Here is a 25,422-nt window from a genome sequence, read left to right as displayed (position 1 = left end):
CTGTGAAACAGGAGGAAATCCCAGTTTAGAGATCTTGGCATGTCCCCAATGTTTCTCCACATTTACGGGAACTGTTTTGAAGTCCTGTTGATCAGTAAAAAGGACATTAGACAAGAATTCAGTCTGGGGAATATTCATTGTCAAGTAAACAGTGAAGATAAGGAAAGTTATGTCCTTCCTGTAGGATCTGGTCAGCAGAATGTGACCGAGCAGAACGCAAAAAAGGGAAGATTTACAATTGTCTGGGCTGAAAACGTTTTTCTCTAAATAATTTATAGGTTTACTTGTTGTTTTTGCCACATCTGTGAACACGTTTAAGTATGCAGAGCTGGGGTGAGGGGTAGGACAGGTGAGACACTGCCTATAGTACAATATTGCAACAGGCCCAGGGGGTGCTACATAATTGGGCAACATATGTTTTCTGCTGCCTGGCACTCTCGCCCTCTCCCACCCTACAGTCTGACCTGCCTCGAGAACCACTATAGGCAAAATGGTGCTAGGTCTTGTACTGGAATAAAGAAGACAGAATGTGGTGTCCCAGTGCAGGATATGGCCTGTCAGGTAAATGCTGCCTCAGTAAGGGTGCATTCACACCATGTTTTAAAGGCATATTCCAGGATTTTTTTTTATTTGACTATGCTACAGGGGATGTAAAGTTAGTGTAGTTCATAATATAGTGCCTGTGTGTGACTGTTTTTTCACAATTCTTCTGTGATTTTCACCCCAATATTTATTTTTAACAGCAGACAAAATTACTGTTGTCTCAGATTTTTCCCAGCTTGCAATGCGGCAGAGACCTGACTCACTAGTCAGCTGATGACAGGGAGCCTGTCTGCTTCAATGGGTGGAGCGATATCTTGGTGGGAGAGAGATCAATCTGCAACTAATGCAACAGCTGTAGGCACCCTGATTGAAAATCACAGGTCTTTTGAATGGATGCAGCTCATTTATGTTTCAATTGGTGGGGTGGCTGATGTGTGGAAGGGAGGAAGATGACATTTTGGAATTTGTAGTAAAAAAAAAAGAAGTCAGACAGGAAATACTAGTTCACAAAAAGCTAGCCACAGTGTTATGGTAATCGCACAACATAGCCATTTAGCCCCAAGACAAGTGCAGATCCTTCCTAAGCATATCCAGCAGCTACAGCAGCTACATACTAAAATCACCTTATGGTGGAGAACCCCTTTAATCCTATGGCTGCTGGATCCAGCGGGGATATTTTAAAACTGCTTCCATATCCCCACCGGACCCGAGCAACTTCTCATAAATTTAAATGAGCCGACCGGAGTCAGATGGTGACTCCGGTCGGCTAATGTTTACTAAATCTGTAGTATTCCATGGTTTTAGGTCCGGTCACAAAACCAGATACAGTTTTGAATTTGGCAGCCGTAGGATTAAATCGTGGTGTGAATGCACCCTAGGAGCATCACATGGCACTCCTGGTAAGGGCCTGTTCACATGGCCGTCTGTCTCCATTATTTCATGCCCATTCTTAAATCCGTTCGAGCCTTTTGCAAACGGTCGTAAATGGACACCGTTGATGTCAATGGCATTGTCTGTTCTGTTTTTTTTTTTTTACAGGAAAAAAAGACGTGGCATGTAGTATTTTTTTCCCTGTCAAAAAAAAAAAAAAAAAAGAGAAACAGATATATTAAATTCAACATTGAAGTCAATGGGAAACGGATGAGCCTGTAATGTCATCTGCTTGCATCCATTTTTTCCTATCTGTTTTTGATCCGTTATTACTTCTGAGCATGCTCAGAAGAGGTGTGCGCAACCAAGAAGTAGCTAGACAAAAATAAAAACAGACAATAGAGGATACAAATGGATAAAAAACTGACGCAAAAGGATGCCACTGAAATGGCGCACGCAGGTTACTACTCCATATAATGGCAGACTTCAATACACTCGACACTCCTGCATTCAATCAGATGCCTTTTATCTCTAGCAATTCACAATATACACATAGGGGGAGATTTATCAAAACCTGTCCAGAGGAAAAGTTGCCCAGTTGCCCATAGCAACCAATCAGATCGCTTCTTTCATTTTGATCAAGGCCTCTGCAAAATGAAAGAAGCGATCTGATTGGTTGCTATGGGCAACTGGACAACTTTTCCTTTGCTCTGCTTTTGATAAATCTCCCCCATTGGCCTTGATCTACTAAGAGTGTTGTGTAGTTTTCTATGTGGGTTTTTTTTCCCAACAGATATTTTTCCACGGTATTTACCAATTTATCCGTCCTGGAAACATCTGACACGGAAATTCCGAGATGTGAGAAAGGGCTTACAAGGCCATCCTTTATATTTCTCATGGCTTTTGAATCCACCTCTTTCTTTCCAAACAATTGTGTATGCAAAAAAAACACCTCCTGAAGGGGTTAACCAATCATGACAATGGGCTTTAGAATTGTCTGCGGTCTATGGGGGGGAGGTGGATGGTGTAAAATTAACCAAAGTAAACACAGACCATGGACTTTTAGGTGATGCAGGTCTCCTACACAGAGAGAAGAAGCAGGCAGAACGGTAAGGTCTACTGATATCTTTATAATGTATATCTGGGGGGGTTCTATGTAAAATGTTGCCCCGGAAGAATGCGCAACTATGTAACATGCATCCCAAACTGCTTATGCCTCTTTGTTCCAATGCTATGACTTTTAGAGGGTGACCTACAGGGCTCATGATATATCAATCTATAACCAAGGGAGAGCAATCCTGGATGAGACCAAAGGATACATTACATTTTGTCATGGAGGATAGAAGAGTTAAAAGGGTTCTCCACCATAAGGTGATTTTAGTAAGTACCTGCCAGACAGTAATGGACATGCTTAGGAAGGATCTGCGCTTGTCTTGGGGTAAATGGCTATGTTGTGAGATTACCATAACGCTGAGGCTTTTTGTGAACTGGCTATTTCCTGTTGGAGTTTGTTCCCTCAAACTACAAGTCCCATAATTCCTTGTTTGTAAGTGTGAGGTCCCTTTTCTTCCTTCCACATATCAGCCACCCCATCCATTGAAACGCACCTGGGATCCCTTTCATGCAAAAGACCAGTGTTTTCTGACCAGGGTGCCCCCAGCTGTTGCAAAACTACAATTCTTGCAGAATGATCTGCCCATGTATCCATGTATCGACATAATATTTGCCCCTTTAGTCCATCTCTCCTTCCCTCACCCATGTATTGCTCACATGCATTGCTCTCCTCATAAATTACCCAAAACTATTTGTGTGTGTATAGTTGTCGCCCATTTGGCACAGAGCTGCGTCTCCGGCTATTTTTTGCGACTTTTTGGCTTACACCTTTTTTTTTAAGTGTGCAGACCAGCTATTAAAGGGGTACTCCACTGCCAGAGCGTCCAAAACATTTAGTTCCGAATGCTAGGTCCTGGGGTTGTGATGTCACGAACACGGCCCTCGTGACATCACGCCACGCCCCCCTCAATGCATGTCTATGGGAGGGGGTGTGACGGCCGTCACGCCCCCTCCCATATACTTGCATTGAGGGGGTGTGGCGTGATGTCACGAGGGGCGTGGTCATGACATCACAACCCCAGCACCCAGCATTTGGAACTAAATGTTTCGCACGCTCCCCTAGACTTGCATTGAGGGGGTGTGGCGTGATGTCACGAGGGGCGTGGTCATGACATCACAACCCAGCATTCGAAACGAAATGTTCCGGACGCTGGGGCAGTGGAGTACCCCTTTAAGGTTGGTAGTTTGCAGGGGTAAAGAATTTATCAATTGCGACTTGGTTGCAAATTTGTCGCAAAAACCACCAAAAAGTCGCAAAAATACTCCAGCCTAGACTTAGCATGGCTTTTTGGTGTATGTGAAGAGTGACATTTCAGAAAATGTGTACCTGCACAAAATTTATCAATTGCCCTTCGACCCTGAGGGGCATATAGTAAAGATTTTTGGGGGGTATGTATGAAGGATTTTACCCTGTTTTTTTGACTGTGATTTGTCTCAAATTTCCTTTTATGTCACTTTTTGCGACAAACAATTGCGCCAAATGGTTTAGAACAAAATCACTGATTTCACTTTGTTAGTTGTGATTTCAGTTACAATCATACTTTGGTCTGGAATTCATAAATTGCGTCTTTTCGATTTGGCGCAAGTTTAGGCGCAAATACCTTCATTTAGGCGCAAATCTACACCATGAATAAAGTGACAGAGAAAATAGCTACAACAATAGAACTGTTAGAATTCGGCAGGCTGGATGTGGATCCTCTGTGTCAGCGAGGGATTGGCGTGGACCGTACCGGTGGACCGGTTCTAGGTTGCTACTGGTATTCACCAGAGCCCGCCGCAAAGCGGGATGGTCTTGCTGCGGCGGTAGCAACCAGGTCGTATCCACTGGCAACGGCTCAACCTCTCTGACTGCTGAGAAGGCATGGGACAGAAGGACTAGACAGAGGCGAGGTCAGATGTAGCAGAAGGTCAGGGCAGGCGGCAAGGTTCGTAGTCAATGGTGATAGCAAAAGGTCTGGAAACACTGGTAAGGCAAACACAGTAAACGCTTTCTCTAGGCACAAGGGCAACAAGATCCGGCAATGCTGGGAAGGGAGGTTATATGAGCAAGGAGCAGGTGGAAGCTAATTAGACTGATTTGGGCCAGGCACCAATCACAGGTGAGTAGCTTGGGATGCGAATCGCATCCCCGCCGGCTGTGTCAGTGCAGCGCTCCCGGTCAGCGGGTCTGACCGGGGCGCTGCAGAGAGGGGAACGCCGTGAGCGCTCCGGGGAGGAGCAGGGACCCGGTGCGCTCGGGGTAACAAGAACGTCCCAAAGTCAGATTTACTGCCTGGAATTCTGGGGTCTGTGCATTTTGTAGGGCTACATTTGTGCCAAAATTACAAACTTGCGTACGACAATTGATAATTTTGGCGCAAATATGCTCCATTTGACGCAAAAAAACATACATAAAATCACACATTGCTACACCATTATTGATACATGTCCCCCTTTTGTCTTTTATCTTCCAGTAAATCTCAATGGATTGTAGCATTTTTGTCGTATGTTTGCTCTTAAGCTCCATTTTGGGGAAGGCGTCTTCATGCTTTTGTGAACATTATCCCTGGGCCTCTTGGTCAAGTTGCTCTAAAACATGTGAACATGGAACTCAGAGCAGAGCTCGGTAGGTCCGAAACTTTTGGAAAATTTTACGTAAAATTAAATCTTATAAAAATGCAATAGATACAGATTATATTCTGAAGTATAAATGATCTCTATCACAGGAATATTGTCTATGATGAACACTACCGAAAAAACAACTGTGACCGGCTTTGTACAAAATATGAGAGTCGATCTTGCAATGAACAGTCCTGTCCAATAAACTGTCAGCTGGGAGACTTCGGGCCCTGGTCCGACTGTGATCCGTGTCTGAAGAAGCAGGTATTTCAATCACAGATATGTAATAACAATCATATATATATTGGTACAGACTATTGCCTTAAAGGGGTACTCCCGTGGAAAACTTTTTATTTTAAATCAACTGGTGCCAGAAAGTTAAATAGATTTGTAAATTACTTCTATTAAAAAATGTTTAATCCTTCCAGTACTTATTAGCTGCTGAATACTACAGAGGAAACGGTTTTATTTTTGGAACACAGAGCTCTCTGCTGACATCATGACCACAGTGCTCTCTGCTGACATCTCTGTCCATTTTAAGAACTGTCCAGAGTAGGAGAAAATCCCCATAGAAAACATTTGCTGCTCTGGACAGTCCCTAAAATGAACAGAGATGTCAGCAGAGAGCACTGTCATCATGATGTCAGCAGAGAGCTCTGTGTTCCAAAAAGAAAACCTTCTCCTCTGTAGTATACAGACCCTAAAATGTACTGGAAAGATTAGAAGTAATTTACAAATCTGTTTAACTTTCTGGCACCAGTTGATCTAAAAATTCGGATAGGGGATAAGATGTCTTTGGCTGGAGAACCCCTTTGAGGTCAGGTTTACACAGTGGAACTGTGTTTTTTAAGCAGAAGTGGGTATATATTAAAAGCTTTCATCTTATGGTTATAAGTCTTGCCATTTAACAAAAGAAAAAAAAGAAAAAAAACTTTAAGAACAGGATTAAACTGCAAAGTGCAAACCCGGCCTCACAAGCTTTTACTCACATAAATCTGTCCAGTAGTTAAAAAGATCTATTTACAGATCATTTAAATACCTTAGGAGATAAGGATGAGGAATCTGGAGGGACAGAGAGGTCTGGAGGGGGAAGAGAAGTCTGGTGGAGGACAGAGGGGTTTGGAAGAGGACAGACAGGTCTGGAGGAGGACAGAAGGATCTGAAGGGGACAGAGGAGTCTGGAGGGGACAAATGAGTATAGAGGGGACAGAGAAGTCTGGAGGGGACAGAGGAGTCTGGAGGGGACAGAGAAGTCTGGAGGGGACAGAGGAGTCTGGAGGGGACAGATGGGTTTGAAGGGGGCAAATGAGTATGGAGGGGACAGAGAAGTCTGGAGGGGACAGAGGGGTCTGAAGGGTACAGGGGAGTCTGGAGGGGACAGAGGGGTTCGAAGGGGACAAATGAGTCTGGAGGGGACAGAGGGGTCTGAAGGGGACAGGGGAGTCTGGAGAGGACAGAGGGGTTTGAAGGGGACAAATGAGTATGGAGGGGACAGAGAAGTCTGGAGGGGACTGAGGGGTCTGAAGGGTACAGGGGAGTCTGGAGGGGACAGAGGGGGTCTGAAGGGTACAGGGGAGTCTGGAGGGGACAGAGGGGTCTGAAGGGTACAGGGGAGTCTGGAGGGGACAGAGGGGTTCGAAGGGGACAAATGAGTCTGGAGGGGACAGAGGGGTCTGAAGGGGACAGGAGAGTGTTGAGAGGACAGAGGGATCTGGAGGGGACAGGAAGGTCTGGAGGTAATAGAGGAGTGTTGAGAGGACAGAGGAGTCTGAAGGGGACAGAGGACCCTGGAGGGGGACAGAGGGGTCTGGAGGGAACAGAGGGGTCTGGGGGGAACAGAGGGGTCTGGATAGGGAAAGAAATGTTTGGAAGGCAAAAAGGGGTATGGAGGGGATAAACCAGTGTGGAAGGGACAGAAGAGTTTGGAGGAGACAGAGGGGTTAAGATTAGAACAGAATGGTCTGGTAGAGATCAAGTTGTCTGGAGGGGACAGGGGAGCCTGGACAGAATAGTGACATCTGAATTAGGACAGAGGAATCTATATGAACAATAGCAAATGAGTGCATAAGAACCTTTATTTGGACCACCAGGGCTAACTTTATACAGTATATGTCAATTTATTACCAAGCTGAAAATAGGTTTATTTGTTGGAAATCCTCAGTGAGATATTTGTTGGACGAACCATTTAGATGTAGTATAGGGTGTGATGCAGGGCAGATGGAATTACCCTAGGGGCAAATGGCATTAACCCCTTGTATTCATGATGCCAGGGTGTGGTTTATCCTCAATACCACCCCAAGGTATACCGCTGGATCCTGGGCTAGGGATGGGGGCAATAATGACTCCGACACCAAGTTCCGGGCAACGGTAGCTTTACTGAGTGACAGATGGAACAGTCTATACAGTGTAGCCAGGCCCACGGAGGTGACCAGTGACTTCAGAGACCTTTGGGCTTGCTGAGACATGCAGTGGTTTTGGACAATTTAGTGCAGGCCACGTTGACTTGACAATAGATGACAGTGACTGACTTGACTGGAGACAGACTAAGCTGTGACTGTATCTTACTTGTAGACTTGTAGCTTGTGGCTGAAGACTTGACTTGAGGCTCCTATGACTCCAGACTCTTAGGCTCGACTGCACCTCAGCAAAGACTCAGGAACTAAGAGAGAGAAGAGACTCCTCCCAGGGCTTTTATGGGGGAGAATCTGGTGGGGTCCCATTGGTCATCCTTAAAGGGGTACTCCGCCCCTAAACATCTTATCCCCTATCCAAAGGATAGGGGATAAGATGTCAGATCGCCGCGGTACCGCTGCTGGGAACCCCGGAGATCGCCGCTGCGGTACTGTGTTATCATTACTGCACAGAGTGAGTTCGCTCTGTGCGTAATGGCGGGCGATACAGGTGACGGGGCAGCGTGACGTCATTGCTCCACCCCTCGTGACATCACGGCCCATCCCCTTAATGCAAGTCTATGGCAGGGGGAGTGACGACCACCACGCCCCCTCCCATAGACTTGTATTGAGGGGGGGGGGTGGGCCGTGACGTCACGAGGGGTGGAGCCGTGACACAACGATGTTCCGGACCCTGTATTGCCCGTCATTACGTGCAGAACGAACTCGCTCTGCGCAGCAGCGGGACCGCGGCGATCTGACATCTTATCCCCTATACTTTGGATAGCGGATAAGATGTCTGGGGGCGGAGTACCCCTTTAAGTCACCTGGTCACTGATACCTCCCGGGTAACAATCATATGACAACTCACATGACAACTGGTGATCACATGCTAACCTTTCTTAAAGGGTACCTTTCATCAAAAAAACTTTTTGATATATTATAGATTAATGTATGCAGAATAACTTTACAATTGCATGTTATTAAAAAAATATGCTTCTTTCTATTTAATTTTCCACTTTGAAAAAATGACCACTAGGGGTCTCCCTACCAGTCCTTTTTTATAGATTTCAGACTCATGCAGGAGTCCTAAATCTAAGACTGCAGCCAGGACACGGAAAAAATCCCTGGCAGTGTGCAGTGGTGAGTTTGTCTGTGTTCCGGCTGCAGTCTGAGATTTAGGACTCCTGCATGAGTCTGAAATCTATACAAAAGGACTGGTAGGGAGACCCCTAGTGGTCATTTTTTCAAAGTGGAAAATTAAATAGAAAGAAGCATATTTTTTAATAACATGCAATTGGAAAGTTATTCTGCATACATTAATCTATAATATATGAAAAGATTTTTTGATGAAAGGTACCCTTTAACCCCTTAAGGACCAAGGGCGTACAGGTACGCCCTTGGTCCTGCTCTCCTGATATAACGCGGGGTTACAGAGTAACCCCGCGTCATATCACGGCGGGCCCGGCATCATAGTGAAGCCGGGACCCGCCTCTAATAGCGCGCAGCGCCGATCGCAGCGCCGCGCGCTATTAACCCTTTAGCCGCGCGCTCAGAGCTGAGCCGCACGGCTAAAAGTGAAACCGAAAGTGGCCGGCTAGCTCAGTCGGGCTGTTCGGGATAGCCGCGGCTAATCGCGGCATCCCGAACAGCTGACAGGACAGCGGGAGGGCCCCTTCCTGTCTCCTCGCTGTCCGATCGCCAAATGACTGCTCAGTGCCTGAGATCCAGGCATGAGCAGTCATGCGGCAGAATCGTTGATCACTGGTTTCTTATGAGAAACCAGTGATCAGCATAGAAGATCAGTGTGTGCAGTGTTATAGGTCCCTATGGGACCTATAACACTGCAAAAAAAAAGTGAAAAAAAAAAGTGAATAAAGATCATTTAACTCCTCCCCTATTAAAAGTTTGAATCACCCCCCTTTTCCAATAACAAAAAAAACACAGTGTAAATAAAAATAAACATATATGGTATCACCGTGTGCGGAAATGTCCGAATTATAAAAATATATCATTAATTAAACCGCTCGGTCAATGGCGTGCGCGCAAAAAAATTCCAAAGTCCAAAATAGTGCATTTTTGGTCACTTTTTATATCATTTAAAAATGAATAAAAAGTGATCAATAAGTCCTATCAATGCAAAAATGGTACCGCCCCATACACGGAAAAATAATAAAGTTATAGGGGTCAGAAGATGACAATTTTAAACGTATTAATTTTCCTGCATGTAGTTATGATTTTTTCCAGAAGTCCGACAAAATCAAACCTATATAAGTAGGGTATAATTTTAATCGTATGGACCTACAGAATAAAGATGAGGTGTCATTTTTACCGAAAAATGTACTACGTAGAAACGGAAGCCCCCAAAAGTTACAAAACTGTGTTTTTTTCAATTTTGTCGCACAATGATTTTTTTTCCGTTTCACCGTAGATTTTTGGGCAAAATGACTGACGTCATTACAAAGTAGAATTGGTGGCGCAAAAAATAAGCCATCATATGGATTTTTAGGTGCAAAATTGAAAGAGTTATGATTTTTTAAAGGCAAGGAGCAAAAAACGAAAATGCAAAAACGGAAAAACGGTCCTTAAGGGGTTAAAGATACAACATTCTTTACATAGGGGATAATATACCATTACAGTAGAACAGGGACACTGCAGGGAGGCTGCCTGACAGGGCAGTAAGGATACAGGGTAGCAACTCCTGTACTGGGCCACCACATAATGGAAACAGACAGCGGCAAGACCCACACTAACCTGCTTATACAGGTAATAGTCCGGGCAATGCCGATTCCAGCGCAGTTTACCTTTTCCTGTAATATTCCCCTCAGTTATAAATAATTATAATTCTCTCTGCAGTAGGTGGCGATACAATCTGTGACCTTGTCATTACATTCAGCCTGTACGACAAGCGCGCATGCGCCACTTCCCCAAGGTCATAGCACATATTGGCGCTGTGCTAAAGAGAGAAATATGAATATTAAAGAAGAGGGGGATCTCACAAGGCCGATGCCGGGCAGAATGGTGTGATAAGGGGCTGTGGAGCGGCCTGAGTGCACCAATAAGCTCATATATATTTTAGGAGTTTTAGCCATATGTTGGGAATGGCGCATCAGATTAGTTAACCTGCATTTGAATCAGCATCAATCACACTATTACCCTGTATAAGCAGGTTAGTGTGGGTGATGCTAATCAGTTTCCTTTTAAGCCATTTCCATGCTTAACCCCTTAAGAACTCAGCCCATTTTGGCCTTAAGGACTCAGACAATTACATTTTTACGTTTTCATTTTTTCCTCCTCGCCTTCTAAAAATCATAACTCTTTTATATTTTCATCCACAGACTAGTATGAGGGCTTGTTTTTTGCGCGACCAGTTGTCCTTTGTAATGACATCACTCATTATATCATAAAATGTATGGCGCAACCAAAAAACACTATTTTTGTGGGGAAATTAAAACAAAAAACGCAATTTTGCTAATTTTGAAAGGTTTAGTTTTCACGCCGTACAATTTATGGTAAAAATGACGTGTGTTCTTTATTCTGAGGGTCAATACGATTAAAATGATACCCATTATTACCTACTTTTATATTATTGTTGCGCTTAAAAAAAATCACAAACTTTTTAACCAAATTAGTACGTTTATAATCCCTTTATTTTGATGACCTCTAACTTGTTTATTTTTCCGTATACGCGGCGGTATGGGGGCTCATTTTTTGCGCCATGATCTGTACTTTTTTTTGATACCACATTTGCATATGAAAAACTTTTAATTAATTTTTTATAATTTTTTTTTAATAAAATGTATTACAAAAGTAGGAATTTGGGACTTTTTTTTTTTTTCGTTCACGCCGTTCACCGTACGGGATCATTAACATTTTATTTTAATAGTTCGGACATTTACGCACGTGGTGATACCAAATATGTCTATAAAAAATTTTTTTTACGCTTTTTGGGGGTAAAATAGGAAAAAACTGACGTTTTACTTTTTTATTGGGGGAGGGGATTTTTCACTTTTTTTTTACTTTTACTTTTACATTTTTTTAAATTTTTTTTACACTTGAATAGTCCCCATAGGGGACTATTCATAGCAATACCATGATTGCTAATACTGATCTGTTCTATGTATAGGACATAGAACAGATCAGTATTATCGGTCATCTTCTGCTCTGGTCTGCTCGATCACAGACCAGAGCAGGAGACGCCGGGTAGCCGGACGGAGGCAGGAGAGGGGACCTCCGTGCGGCGTTATGAATGATCGGATCCCCGCAGCAGCGCTGCGGGCGATCCAATCATTCATTCAAATCGCGATCTGCCGCAGATGCCGGGATCTGTATTGATCCCGGCACCTGAGGGGTTAATAGCGGATGCCCGCGAGATCGCGGGCGTCGGCCATTGCCGGCGGGTCCCTGGCTGCGATCAGCAGCCGGGATCAGCCGCGCATGACACGGGCATCGCTTCGATGCCCGCGGTTATGCATAGGACGTAAATGTACGTCCTGGTGCGTTAAGTACCACCTCACCAGGACGTACATTTACGTCCTGCGTCCTTAAGGGGTTAAAGGGGTACTCCGGTGAAAACCTGTTTTCTTTTAAATCAACTGGTGGCAGAAAGTTAAACATATTTGTAAATTACTTCTATTAAAAAATCTTAATCCTTCCAGTACTTATTAGCTGCTGAATGCTACAGAGGAAATTCCTTTCTTTTTGGAATGCTCTCTGATGACATCACGAGCACAGTGCTCTCTGCTGATCTCTGTCCATTTTAGCAACCATGCATAGCAGATGCATGCTAAGGGCAGCATGGTGGCTCAGTGGTTAGCACTGCTGCCTTGCAGTGCTGGGGACTTGGGTTCAAATCCCACTAAGGACAAGAATAAATAAAGTCTTATTAATTTTATAATAATGTCAGCAGAGAGCACTGTGCTCGTGATGTCATCAGAGAGCATTCCAAAAAGAAGAATTTCCTCTGTAGTATTCAGCAGCTAATAAAGACAGGAAGGATAAAGATTTTTTTAATAGAAGTAATTTACATATATGTTTAACTTTCTGCCACCAGCTGATTTAAAAGAAAAAAGGTTTTCACCGGAGTACCCCTTTAATGGGACAAACTTCTGCCAGACTCATCTGTCTTTTCTAGACCTTTCTGGAATCAGTTTGTCTACAAAGCAACGAGTCGGAGAGAGCAGTGAGCCGTGGAGTAAAGCACTAAGGCACATGCTTCTCCCAGACCCCAAATAATATTTTTTTTTTTTTATTAATTCTTTATTCAAATAATAAAAATTTTGACATGTCTGTGCTTTTTTTTTTTTTTTAAAGTAACGCTTTAAACAGGCACTGTTATTAAAACAAACTTTGCCCCCACCCACCCACCCACCTGCTGCTCAAATATTCTTCTCTGAAAATAAGCTCAGCTTTGTCCTGTGTCTGCAAGACAAGAAATACAAGTCTATGGAGGGGGGAGACTCCGCCCATCAGCTCTGAAAGAACTGCAAATTATAGATGAAGCCTGAAGACAGAAATCTGCTGAAAAATACCATATACAAGTTATAGAAATAGTGCTGCTCCTCATGTGCACACACAGGGCAATTTACCCTGAAAAGTCACCAGAAACACCTTAAAGGGGTACTCCATGGGAAAACATTTTTTTTTAAATCAACTGATGCCAGAAAGTTAAACATAATTGTAAATTACTTCTACTTAAAAATCTTAATCCTTCCAGTACTTATCAGCTGCTGTATGCTCCAGAGGAAGTTGTGTAGAAGTAATTTACAAATCTGTTTAACTGTCTGGCACCAGTTGATTTATAAGAAAAAAAAAAGTTTTCCCGCGGAGTACCCCTTTAAGGTTTATTCACAAAAAAGAGGAAAACCCTTCAGTGCTTGAAGTATGGAGCAGGAATAGCTGAATGTTTAGTAACCGATTGCATTTAATACCAGTACAGTGGTCCCTCAAGTTACAATATTAATTGGTTCCAGGACGACCATTGTATGTTGAAACCATCATATGTTGAGACCATAACTCTATGGAAACCTGGTAATTGGTTCTGAAGCCCCCAAAATGTCATCCAAAAATAGGAAAAAGTGAGGAGTAAACAAAAAAATAAGTAGATAACGAATAGAGATAAAGCAAATCCTTACATATAGAAGTAAGAAAGAGCTGCTGGGAGCTGTAATCACTGTCTATGTCAGTGTTTCCCAACTAGGGTGCCTCCAGCTATTGGAAAACTACAACTCCCAGCATGCCTGGACAGCCAAAGGCTGTCCGGGCATGCCGGGAGTTGTAGTTTTTCAACAGCTGGAGGCACCCTGGTCGGGAAACACTGGTCTATGTAGAGGACAGTAGCTTCTTCAGGGTCCTGTCCTAAAAATGTAAAATGGAGCCACCCTCCCCTGGTGTCCAAAGGAGCAGCTATCCCTGGCACAGGTAAAGAGTACAGAACATGCCAGACACCAGTCAGTGCATGCACTTCAGTAATACAGGAGTTTTACCAGTGAAGGCCCATTCTGATTGGTGAGATCTTCTAGCCATTGACACGTTTCACAGATCTGGACTGTCCGTAGCATTGTATGTTGAGTCTGGTTTCAAGTTACAATTGTCCAGAAAAGACCATTGTATGTTGAAAATATTGTATGTTGAGGCCATTGTAAGTTGAGGGATCACTGTAGTTTCCTTTTTTACAATCATGATGATGGACAGACACCATATGACCTGTTGCTGCTCATGTGCAGCGAATCCTTCTAAATAAAAACATGATGGGGGAGATTTATCAAAACCTGTCCAGAGGAAAAGTTGCTGAGTTGCCCATAGCAACCAATCAGATCGCTTCTTTCATTTTTGAAAAGGCCTCTGCAAAATGAAACAAGCGATCTGATTGGTTGCTATGGGCAACTCGGCAACTTTTCCTCTGGACAGGTTATGATAAATCTCCCCCATCGGTATGTCCATGATCATGACAAATGTAACAATGCATGTGTATATACCATTGAGGGTATTACTATACGTGCAGAATATACCTTTACGGATTGATTTTTTGCCATATCTTGCACATTAACCTTTACATTTCCAGTTCCGGGTTCGATCATTGGAACGTCCATCTCAGTTTGGAGGGCAGAGCTGTGCAGGGCAGTTGTCAGAATCCCGGCCTTGTGTCCCAACAAAACTGTGTAACATAGAACAAGCAGACTGCACTAAAAAGTTCCAGTGTGACACAGGTAAGAAATGGTTATTACTATAACTAGATATGTGACAAGAGAGATAGCAGTGTATAATGGTACTTAAAGGGGTACTCCTCCCCCTAGACATCTTATCCCCTATCCAAAGCATAAGATATCTGATCGCCGGAGTCCCAGCGGCTGGACCCTCACAGACAAACATCTTATCCCCTATCCTAGGGGATTAGATAGAGGGTAAGATGTCTAGGGGCGGAGTACCCCTTTAATTGCAGCTAAATAGTCAATGTGTAGCAGCCAAGTGGGATGCAGATGTATGGATGATCAGGGTGTAGTCCCTCAGTTTTCACAGTCATGTAGCATAGAGTTTATAGTGGAACAGTGGTCATGGTGGCTGGGGTTCCACACTACCTGGGCTGGTGCAATAAAGAGGGGGTTACACATAGGATGAGGATGGTAGAAATAGTCCCCAGTACCTTTGTGCTTAGTTCTAATGGTTGATGTTGGCTGCAGTTCCATTGGTGGGGTCATGCACATAAAGTAGCCAGAGACAGATGTGGTAGAGGGTGTGATGCCAAGAGCAGATGGAATTACCCTAGGGGCAGATGGCATTACCCTTTGTATTCGTGACGCCAGGCCGTGGTTAATCCTCAATACCACCCGAAGGTATAACGCTGGATCCTGGGCTAGGCACGGGGGCAATAATGACTCTGACGCCAAGTTAGGGACATTGGTAGCTTTACTGAGGTTAGACAGGTGGAAAAGTCTATACAGTTCAGCCAGGGCCCAAGGAGGTGACTCAGAGACCTTAAAGGGGTAGTCCAGTGGTGAAAAACTTATCCCCTATCCTAAGGATAGGGGATAAGTTTGAGATCGCGGGGGGTCCGACCGCTGGGGCCCCCTGCGATCTCTCTGTATGGGGCCCCGGCTCTCCAGCCAGATAGGGGGTGTCGACCCCCGCACGAAGCGGCGGCCGACACGCCCCCTCAATACATCTCAATGGCAGAGCCGGAGATTGCCGAAGGCAGCGCTTGGGCTCTGCCATAGAGTTGTATTGAGGGGGCGTGTCGGCCACTGCTTCGTGCGGAGGTCGACACGCCCCCTTCCCGCGTGCTGTCGGGGCTCCGTACAGGAGATCGCAGGGGGCCCCAGCAGTCGGACCCCCCGCAATCTGCAACTTATCCCCTATCCTTAAGATAGGGGATAAGTTGTTCACCACTGGGTCACCACTGGACTACTCCTTTAAGGGCTTGATGGGACTTGTAGTAGATGGGGTAAATTTTATGCAGACCGTGTTGACTTGATATATGATGACTGTGACTGACAATACTGAGACTGTGGCTTACTTGTAGCTTGTGGCTGCAGACTTGACTTGAGGCCTCCTATGACTCCGGACACACACTTAGACTCGACTGCACTGGACCTCAGCAGGAAGCAAGAGAGTAAGGAAAGAGACTGAGTTAGCTCCTCCCGGGGCTCTACTGTGGCTTTAAGATTTTTTAATAGAAGTAATTTACAAATCTGTTTAACTTTCTGGTGCCAGTTGATTAAAAAAAAACAGTTTTCCACCGGAGTACCCCTTTAATGACGTAACCGCTGCTGTTCCCAGGACCCGGGACCCAGCAGAGAGCATCTCCTGTAATCTTCTCCGGTATCTTCGCACCGAGCACCGGCTTGGGGCATGGGCGGAGCTTAATGAGGTAACAGCTGCTGCACAGGACCCTGCAGAAAGCAGCAGCGGCTTGGGGCATGGGCGGAGCTTAGTGGCGTCACCACTGCTTTCTGCAGGGTCCTGTGCAGCAGCTGTTACGTCACTAAGCTCCACCCGTGCCCCAAGAAGGTGCCCGGAGCGAAGATACCGGAGAAGATTACAGGAGATCCCCGCCACGGACCGGGACAAGGTGAGTACCATTCTCATCAGTGTCACCTGCACTACCTGTCAGTACCGACAGGTTAGTGCAGGTGACACTGGTGACAGTTTTCCTTTAAAAGGGTTATCCAGGAATAAGAAAACAGAGTTGCTTTCTTTCAAAAAATGCTCCCTGTCTGTCTCCAGGTTGGGTGTGGTTCTGCAAATCAGTTCCATTGAAGTGAATGGAGCCAAGTTGTAAAACCACACCCAACTTTCCTCTGTATACTACAGAGGAAGTTGTGTAGTTCTTTCCAGTCTGGCACCAGTTGATTTGAAAACATTTTTTTTCCACTGGAGTACCAATATAACTTCTCCTGTATCTCCTTAGATATGACTAGGTATGATCCGGAATGTGGAATGTTTAGGCTTATATTCACTGATCATACTCCAAGTGGCTTCAGGTGGTGAGGCCTAGCTAATGGAAGGAGAGGTATTCTTAGAATACCTTGTCGGACCCACATCCTCTCTTTAGAGGCAGGGATTGGGAACCTTAAAGGAGTATTCGAGGGAAAAACTTTTTTTTTTTTCATATAAACTGGCTTCAGAAAGTTAAAGAGATTTGTAAATGAGTTCTGTTAAAAAATCTTAATCCTTCCAATAATTATCAGCTGCTGAAGTTGAGTTGTTCTTTTCTGTCTGGCAACAGTGCTCTCTGCTGACACCTCTGCTTGTCTGCACTGAGTAGAAGATGTTTGCTATGGAGATTTGCTTCTACTCTGGACAATTCACGAGAGAGGTGTCATCAGAGAGCTCTTAGACAGATAAGAACAACTCAACTTCAGCAGCTCATAAGTACTGAAAGGATTAAGATTAAGAATAGAAGTAATTTACAAATCTGTTTAACTTTCTGGAGCCAGTTGATATATAACAAAAAAAAGTTTTTTTTCCTGGATAACCCCTTTAATTCTGCCAAGGGCTATACAATATAATGAACTAAAAAAATAGCAAAACAAAAGAGAAGCTGCATAACCACTGTAACATCTCAACACACAGTAAAATAATATGTAACGTACTTACTTTTATGACATCTAGCTGGGTGCAGTATAAAGAAGGTGCCCCAGATGCCCTAAACTACTACACCTATCCTCCTCATGGACACTGCCGCCTGAGGTGTGGGCCACTTTTTTGAACTGTGTTACGGAGCAGGTATTTGCTGTGTTTTGGTCCAGATACCTTACACCAGATCTCTTATCTTTCTTGTTTCTGTTTGCTTTGTTGCCTGTAAAGTTTTGAAACATAATTTTTCTAGTATTTTAAATGTGCAGTTCTAGAAAACAATTTGTTTACTTAGAGGAAGCGGCGATAACCTAGTGAGACACCGGCGAGCATCTGTTCACTGCAAAAGGAGCCGCTCGTCTGTTCCTCTTGTGATAATAACTGCAATCACCTCTGATGTTTCTGGACATGAAGGGAACAGTCAGATCCATCAAACATATTTCTGTTTCGGATAATTTTGTTCCCCAGCAGATGCTAACAGAATACAGCAGATAAAAAAGGCAGAATTACAAGTTCTAATATTTCACTATTTAAAGTGTACCTGTCATTAGCACGAACTTCTTATATAATGTACATAATGTCATTATATGTATATTTGTAATTTACATTGGTTAAACAAATTTGTATATTTTTAGGTGAAAAAATGCTGTCCCTGCAGCTATTGCCTGTGTGTCTCTGTGCAGAGACAAAATACAGGAAGTGAGGGCGGGACAAGCAGGGATCTGTACAGGCTCCTGGATTGTCAATCATCTTGCTGTGTGCGCCGGGTGCATGTCACAGAGCCTCACTGCACAGAGCCCTGCTTGTTCTCAGTGTATCGAGTTATGCTTGTCCTCAGTGTACAGAGCCCTGCTTGTCCTCAGTGTACAGAGCCCTGCTTGTCCTCAGTGTACAGAGCCCTGCTTGTCCTCAGTGTACAGAACCCAGCTTGTCCTCAGTGTACAGAGCCCTGCTTGTCCTCAGTGTACAGAGCCCTGCTTGTCCTCAGTGTACAGAGCCCTGCTTGTCCTCAGTGTACAGAACCCTGCTTGTCCTCAGTGTACAGAGCCCTGCTTGTCCGCAGTGTACAGAGCGCTGCTTGTCCTCAGTGTACAGAGCCCTGCTTGTCCTCAGTGTACAGAGCCCTGCTTGTCCTCAGTGTACAGAGCCCTGCTTGTCTTCAGTGTACAGAGCCCCACTTCTCCTCAGTGTACAGTGCCCTGCTTGTCCTCACTGTACAGAGCCCTGCTTGTCCTCAGTGTACAGAGCCCCGCTTGTCCTCAGTGTACAGTGCCCTGCTTGTCCTCAGTGTACAGAGCCCTGCTTGTTCTCAGTGTAAGAGTCCTGCTTGTCCTCAGTGCACAGAGCCCTGCTTGTCCTCATTGTACAGAGCCCCGCTTGTCCTCAGTGTAGAGCCCTGCTTGTCCTCAGTGTACAGAGCCCTGCTTGTCCTCAGTGTACAGAGCCCTGCTTGTCCTCAGTGTACAGAGCCCTGCTTGTCCTCAGTGCACAGAGCCCTGCTTGTCGCTGAGCTTGCTACTCATTCGGCCAGTGATTTGCTGAGCAGACTGTCACTGAACCCGATTTCAATGGTGGGGCTTGGGGTGTGCCAAGACTGGATGAGTAGCCAGGCCCCTTACAGAACCTCCCCCCCCCCCACCCATCCCCCCCCCCGATGGTTTGCGATTCATTGCCATTAATTTCTCAGTTATTGTTCATGACTTTCTACCTCTCTCATTTGTCAGCGGATAAAGGTAAATAAAATAGTGCAAAGTATTTCCTTAAAAAATGGGGGGAAATGAAAGGGAAGTCTGTAATCCTTAAGATGTCCTCCTCTGTTACGTCATTGCAGGTGTAGAACTGACCTGTACCTGGAGGGGTGGAACAATCATTGATGCTAGACCCCACCAGGTGAGGATCTACACCTCTAGTGTTTGTACTTTTGTCAACCCTTGTAAGGATCCATGAAAGTGGAAATTGGTCTTTATTTTAAAAAAAATTTAATAAAATTTCTATAAAATATGTTGAAATTGAAGAAATAATTGTTCTTTGTGAACAGGTCGCTGCATTGACCCAAAGCTAAAGTGTAATGGAGACAATGACTGTGGAGACAACTCAGATGAAAGAGGCTGTAGGAAGAAGATAGAGCCCAAAAGGAGCTTTGAGAACATCCCGGGGGTGCAGCTGATGGGAAATGGGTAAATCATGGCGCCAAATAAATTATTCAATTTCTTATTTCTTCCACTGGTATTCCCTCCCTAATCGAACTTTTGGCTCTAACATTGACCGATTATTGTGTGAAAGCAGAAGCAGTCCTAATATTGGAGAAATCCCAGGGCACCTTACTCACTGTATATCCAGTCAATCTGTCTTGTCTTCCCCCTTTGCTGTACATGTTGTAACTTTATGTCTTGTGGCTTTAGGTATAACTACCTGTCTGGGGAGATGGGAGGTGAGGTCCTCGATAACTCGTTTTTTGGAGGAAGGCAAGAAACAGTTTCTGGTAATGGAACAGGACCAAACCGGAAGTTATATCGGCTGTCCGCCAACTTGGAAAACATCACATTTCAGGTGTGCAGAGTTTTTTTTTTGCTTGATAAGTCTATGAAACCATTGTTGACTAAAAACATTTTTTTTATTATTTAAGCATCACTTGTTATTATCATTTTACATAATACATGAAACTTTTAGGTAGATTGAATTAGGGGAAAGTTTAAATGTTAAGAAACCTCTTTGTGCGCCTCAAATATCCATACATTTAATGGGGGACACAAAGGAAGGAGTAGGAGGGGGATGAAGCGGCAGCTTTTAACTCAGTTTTGAGAGAGATGTAAATTGTCGAAAGGCAGCAGAGGGAAGTAAAACCTTCAGATTTTGAGCTATAAAATACTGTCATAAAAAAAATGCTGTTATGTCTATCAGACATATATGGGCAACCATATATAACTAAATATATAACCATATATAACTAAATATATCAGGGGACAGTACAGAGATCTCTCCCATAACCTATTCATACCCAATACTGTATCTATAATAAGGGGGCATCCTTTACGTCTAGATAAAGAAGGTTTCTATAGTGTAATATATAACATTAAAGGTTGTAGTCACTTGATTTCAGAGAAGGGTTGTTGATTCAGGCATGTATTCTGTATTCTGTATCCAGGAATTGAAAAACAGAGGTAATTTCTTTCAAAATTATATCCCTGCCTGTCTCTAAATTGGGCATGGTTCTGCAGCTCAGTTCCATTTAAGTGAATGGAGCAAAGTTGTAATACCCCACCCAAAGTGGAGACAGACAGGGGGCGGTCTTTGAAAGAAATTTGGTCTGTTTTTTTTATTACTGGATAACCCCTTTTTTAAAATTCTGCCTAAAATGAGGAATTTTGGCTTCTAAATCATAGGGTCTTTTTGTTTTACTCTGGATCAACACTATAGGGTAATGAACTGGATAGATGTACAATACATTTGAAAAGTATCTTTCACTATTTTTACATTTAGTTATGTGGCCTAATGCTGCAGTCAAAATAATTTGTGTTTCCCCCATCAATTTGCACTTGATACCCCATAATAAGAATGTGAAAATAGAACTTTATAAGGTTTTGCTAATGTATTAAAAAGGATAAAATAACATTTTGCATGGACATAAGTATTCAGATCCTTTGCTTTGACAATTTGCTTCCAAGCGTCTCCCATTTCTCTTGATCATCTCTGAGATGTACCTGCACCTTGATCGGAGTAACCTGTGGTAAATTCAGATGATTTGACAGGATTTGGGAAGACACAGCCCTGTCTATATAAGGTCTCAAAGCTGACAATGTATATCAGTGCATAAACCAAGCCATGAGGCGGAAAGAACCACCTGTAGGGCTCAAAGAATGGACTGTGTGGAGGCACAGGTCTGGAAAAGAGGACAAAAATGCTTCTGCTGCACTGAATGTTCACAAGAGCACAGTGGTCTCTATGATTCTTAAATGAAAAAAGTTTGGAACAACCAGGACTTTTCCTAGAGATGGCTGCTCCACTAAACTAAGTAATGGAAGAGAAGAGCCTAAGTGAGAGAAATTCCCAAGAACCCAATTGTTACCAAAAAATTTCCAGAAGTTCAAACATTACTGCAGCCTCCATCAATCTGGATTTTATGGCAGAGTGGTAAGAAAGAAGCCTCTCCTCAGTAAAAGACACACAAAAGATGTCTGAAGTTTGCAAAAAAAGCATCTAAAGGACTCTCAGACTGCGAGAAACAAGATTATCTGGTCTGATAAAACCAAAATGAAACCTTTTGGCCTCAATTCTAAGCATCATGTCTGGAGGAAACCAGGCACTGCCCATCACCTGCCCAATACCATCCCTATAGTGAAGCATGGTGGGGGCAGCATCATGTCTGGAGTAAACCAGGCACTGCCCATCACCTGCCCAATACCATCCATACAGTGATCATGGTGGGGGCAGCATCATGTCTGGAGTAAACCAGGCACTTCCCATCACCTGCCCAATACCATCCCTACAGTGAAGTATGGTGGGGGCAGCATCATGTCTGGAGTAAACCAGGCACTTCCCATCACCTGCCCAATACCATCCCTACAGTGATCATGGTGGGGGCAGCATCATGTCTGGAGGAAACCAGGCACTGACCATCACCTGCCCAATACCATCTCTAAAGTGATCATGGTGGGGGCAGCATCATATCTGGAGGAAACCAGGCACTGGCCATCACCTGCCCAATACCATCCCTACAGTGATCATGGTGGGGGCAGCATCATGTCTGGGGGAAACCAGGCACTGCCCATCACCTGCCCAATACCATCCCTACAGTGAAGTATGGAGGGGGCACAATCATGTCTGGAGAAAACCAGGTACTGCCCATCACCTGCCCATTATCATCCCTACACTGAAGTATGGTGGGGACAGCATCATGTCTGGAGGAAACCAGGCACTGCCCATGACCTGCCCAATACCATCCCTACAGTGATCATGGTGGGGGCAGCATAATGTCTGGAGGAAACCAGGCACTGCCCATCACCTGCCCAATACCATCCATACAGTGAAGTAAGGTGGGGGCAGCATCATGTCTGGAGGAAACCAGGCACTGCCCATCACCTGCCCAATACCATCCCTATAGTGAAGTATGGTGGGGACAGCATCATGTCTGGAGGAAACCAGGCACTGCCCATGACCAGCCCAATACCATCCCTACAGTGAAGTATGGTGGGGGCAGCATCATGTCTGGAGGAAACCAGGCACTGCCCATGACCAACCCAATACAATCCTTACAGTGAAGTATGGTGGGGGCAGCATCATGTCTGGAGGAAACCAGGCACTGCCCATGACCAACCCAATACAATCCTTACAGTGAAGTATGGTGGGGGCAGCATCATGTCTGGAGGAAACCAGGCACTGCCCATGACCAGCCCAATTCCATCCCTACAGTAAAGCATGGTGGGGCAGCAAAATGAAAGAAGCAATCTGATTGGTTGCTTTGGGCAACTGGTCAACCTTTCCTCTGCACAGGTTTTAATAAATCTCCACCCTAAGCCTACAACAAAGACAACACAGAAGTGGCTTAGGGCTAACTCTGTGAATGTCCTAGAGGGGCCCAGTCAGAGCCCTGACTTGAACTTTAAGAAAACATCTATATAGAGATCTGAAAATGGCTTCCACTGACGGTCCCCATCCAACTGGACACAGAGGATCAGCAGAGAAGAATTAAAGGGGTATTCCAGGAAAAAACTTTTTTATATATATCAACTGGCTCCAGAAAGTTAAACAGATTTGTAAATTACTTCTATTAAAAAATCTTAATCCTTTCAGTACTTATGAGCTTCTGAAGTTAAGGTTGTTCTTTTCTGTCTAAGTAATCTCTGATGACACCTGTCTCGGGAACCGCCCAGTTTAGAAGCAAATTCCCATAACAAACCTCTTCTAAACTGGGCGGTTCCCGAGACACGTGTCATCAGAGATTACTTAGACAGAAAAGAACAACCTAAACTTCAGAAGCTCATAAGTACTGAAAGGATTAAGATTTTTTAATAGAAGTAATTTACAAATCTGTTTAACTTTCTGGAGCCAGTTGATATATAAAAAAAAGTTTTTCCCTGGATAACCCCTTTAAAGAAAATCCCCAAATTAAGGTGTGAAAACCTTGTGGCCTCATCCCCAAGAAAACTGGAGGCTGGAATCACTGCCACAGGGGTTGTAACTAAGTCCTGAGTAAAGTGTCTGAATACTTTTGTCAATGCAATATTTTAGTTTTTCCTTTTTAATAAATTAGCAAAGATTTCTGACATTCTGGCCCTGATTTACTTAGAGTGTTGTGTAGTTTTCTTTGTGAGTTTTAATTCCCTACAAGTATTTTTCTATGGTAATTACTAAGGCTTCCCTACATTTTACTTTTTTTTACACATGCCCTGAGCTGTTGGGATTCCAAGAGCTTAAATTAACCAGATTTTATGTGGCGACATAAGTAAATACATTGGGATTTTTTTTTTTTAAATGTCCGGGACATGCCCCCTTTTTGGTGGCCACGTCCCCTTTCCCTTTTTCGGGTTTTCTGAGTGAAATTTAGAGTTGGTCGGGTTTTACATTTTGGACACAATTTGTGGTGCAATGCAATGTCGGGCACACTACCCGACAAAACAGGCCGGGTTTACAATAGTAAATCAGGACCTCTATTCCCACATTGTCAATTTATGGGGAATTGAGTGCAGAATAATGGGGGAAAAACTTTTATTTTTATTTTTGCACAAGGAGCAGCATAACCTTACAAACAGTTACTATGTCATTATCTGATTTTACAATCGATTAAAATATTCTGCTCCTACTTTGACTCTTGATGCACCTTTTACAATTTTCTCAGGCAAAATAGAGAGTAGGTAGGCACTCACTGCATGTGACGTCTACTAGCGCAGAATATCGGATCCACGGGGAGGCATAACAGACAGTGTGGAGTGTTCAGAGGCAACTGCTGGCCGGTTCGCACGACTGTGCGTGCTTCCTCTGGCCCTAAGGCTGAAACAGCAGACTGTGGCTGGAAGAAGCATTCACTTGAGGCTGGAAGAAGCATGCACAGTCGTGAGAAACGTCCGACTGTGGCTGGAAGAAGCATGCACGTGAGGCCAGAATAAGCATGCACAGTCATGCGAAATCGCAGACTTTGGCCAGAAGAAGCATGCACTTGTGGCCGGAAGAAGCATGCACAGTCGTGCGAAATGGCCAACAGTCGCCTCTGAACGCTCTACACTGTCTGTTATGCCTTCCCGTGGATCAGGTATTTTGCACCAGTAAATGTCAGATGCGGTGAGTGCCTACCTACTCTCTATTTTGCTTGACTGGATATGCTGTTCCCTTCAACTATCTCCATTTTTTTTTCTATTGACCTTGAATAAAAGAAATGTGTGTGTGTGTCTTCTAACAGATGAAAGATGAAGCAGATGACGTGTCGTCTAAATTCTACGATAGTCTTATCAATTTTGCCAATTCCAATAACCGATTTGGATCTCATCGGGGAGGCAGCGGTCTAGCTATTGTAATCCCTATATTATTCTTCTTTGATACAAAATCTGTAAGCCATGGTTCATCATCCTTTAAGGAAGCCTTACAAGCCTCTCATAAAAAGGTAAACAATCCATGCATCAAGGTCAATTTTATTAATCTGACAGTGTGCATTTAAATCACAAAGAGTCATCCTTCAGCACACAGGAAAGGGAAAAAAAACCAGTGGAGGAAACTTCTAGGGAGCCATCACTGGAGGATTGCCCCTTGCCTTCTTGCACTTGGTCAATAGGTCAACCCCCCCAAAGTCATGTCAACCACTGCTTGGGGCTCTGATGGAGTCTCTATGTGTGTCTGTGGTACC

The 25,422-nt window shown here is 44.1% G+C and overlaps 1 protein-coding gene across 2 annotated transcripts in view; it reads left to right on the top strand.

The window, feature by feature from the left end:
• Positions 1-25,422, top strand: part of LOC130295278 (complement component C6-like) — an 87,302-nt gene that overhangs the window by 16,618 nt on the left and 45,262 nt on the right. Inside the window, exons 1-7 of one of the 2 annotated variants that reach the window (XM_056545881.1) lie at positions 2,155-2,522; positions 4,980-5,131; positions 5,232-5,388; positions 14,578-14,722; positions 19,627-19,765; positions 19,991-20,138; positions 24,982-25,182. In XM_056545881.1, the coding sequence (XP_056401856.1) occupies positions 4,989-5,131; positions 5,232-5,388; positions 14,578-14,722; positions 19,627-19,765; positions 19,991-20,138; positions 24,982-25,182 (933 nt within the window). In that variant the 5' untranslated portion in view covers positions 2,155-2,522; positions 4,980-4,988. Of the gene's footprint in view, positions 1-2,154; positions 2,523-4,979; positions 5,132-5,231; positions 5,389-14,577; positions 14,723-19,626; positions 19,766-19,990; positions 20,139-24,981; positions 25,183-25,422 lie in introns of those variants that run through there. The other variant, XM_056545889.1, reaches the window with a different exon arrangement.

The sequence above is a fragment of the Hyla sarda genome, chromosome 1 (assembly GCF_029499605.1).
Source record: "Hyla sarda isolate aHylSar1 chromosome 1, aHylSar1.hap1, whole genome shotgun sequence".
NCBI lineage: Eukaryota > Metazoa > Chordata > Amphibia > Anura > Hylidae > Hyla > Hyla sarda.
Note: the sequence above shows the minus strand (reverse complement) of the source record. Positions and strands in the feature narration are given on the sequence as shown.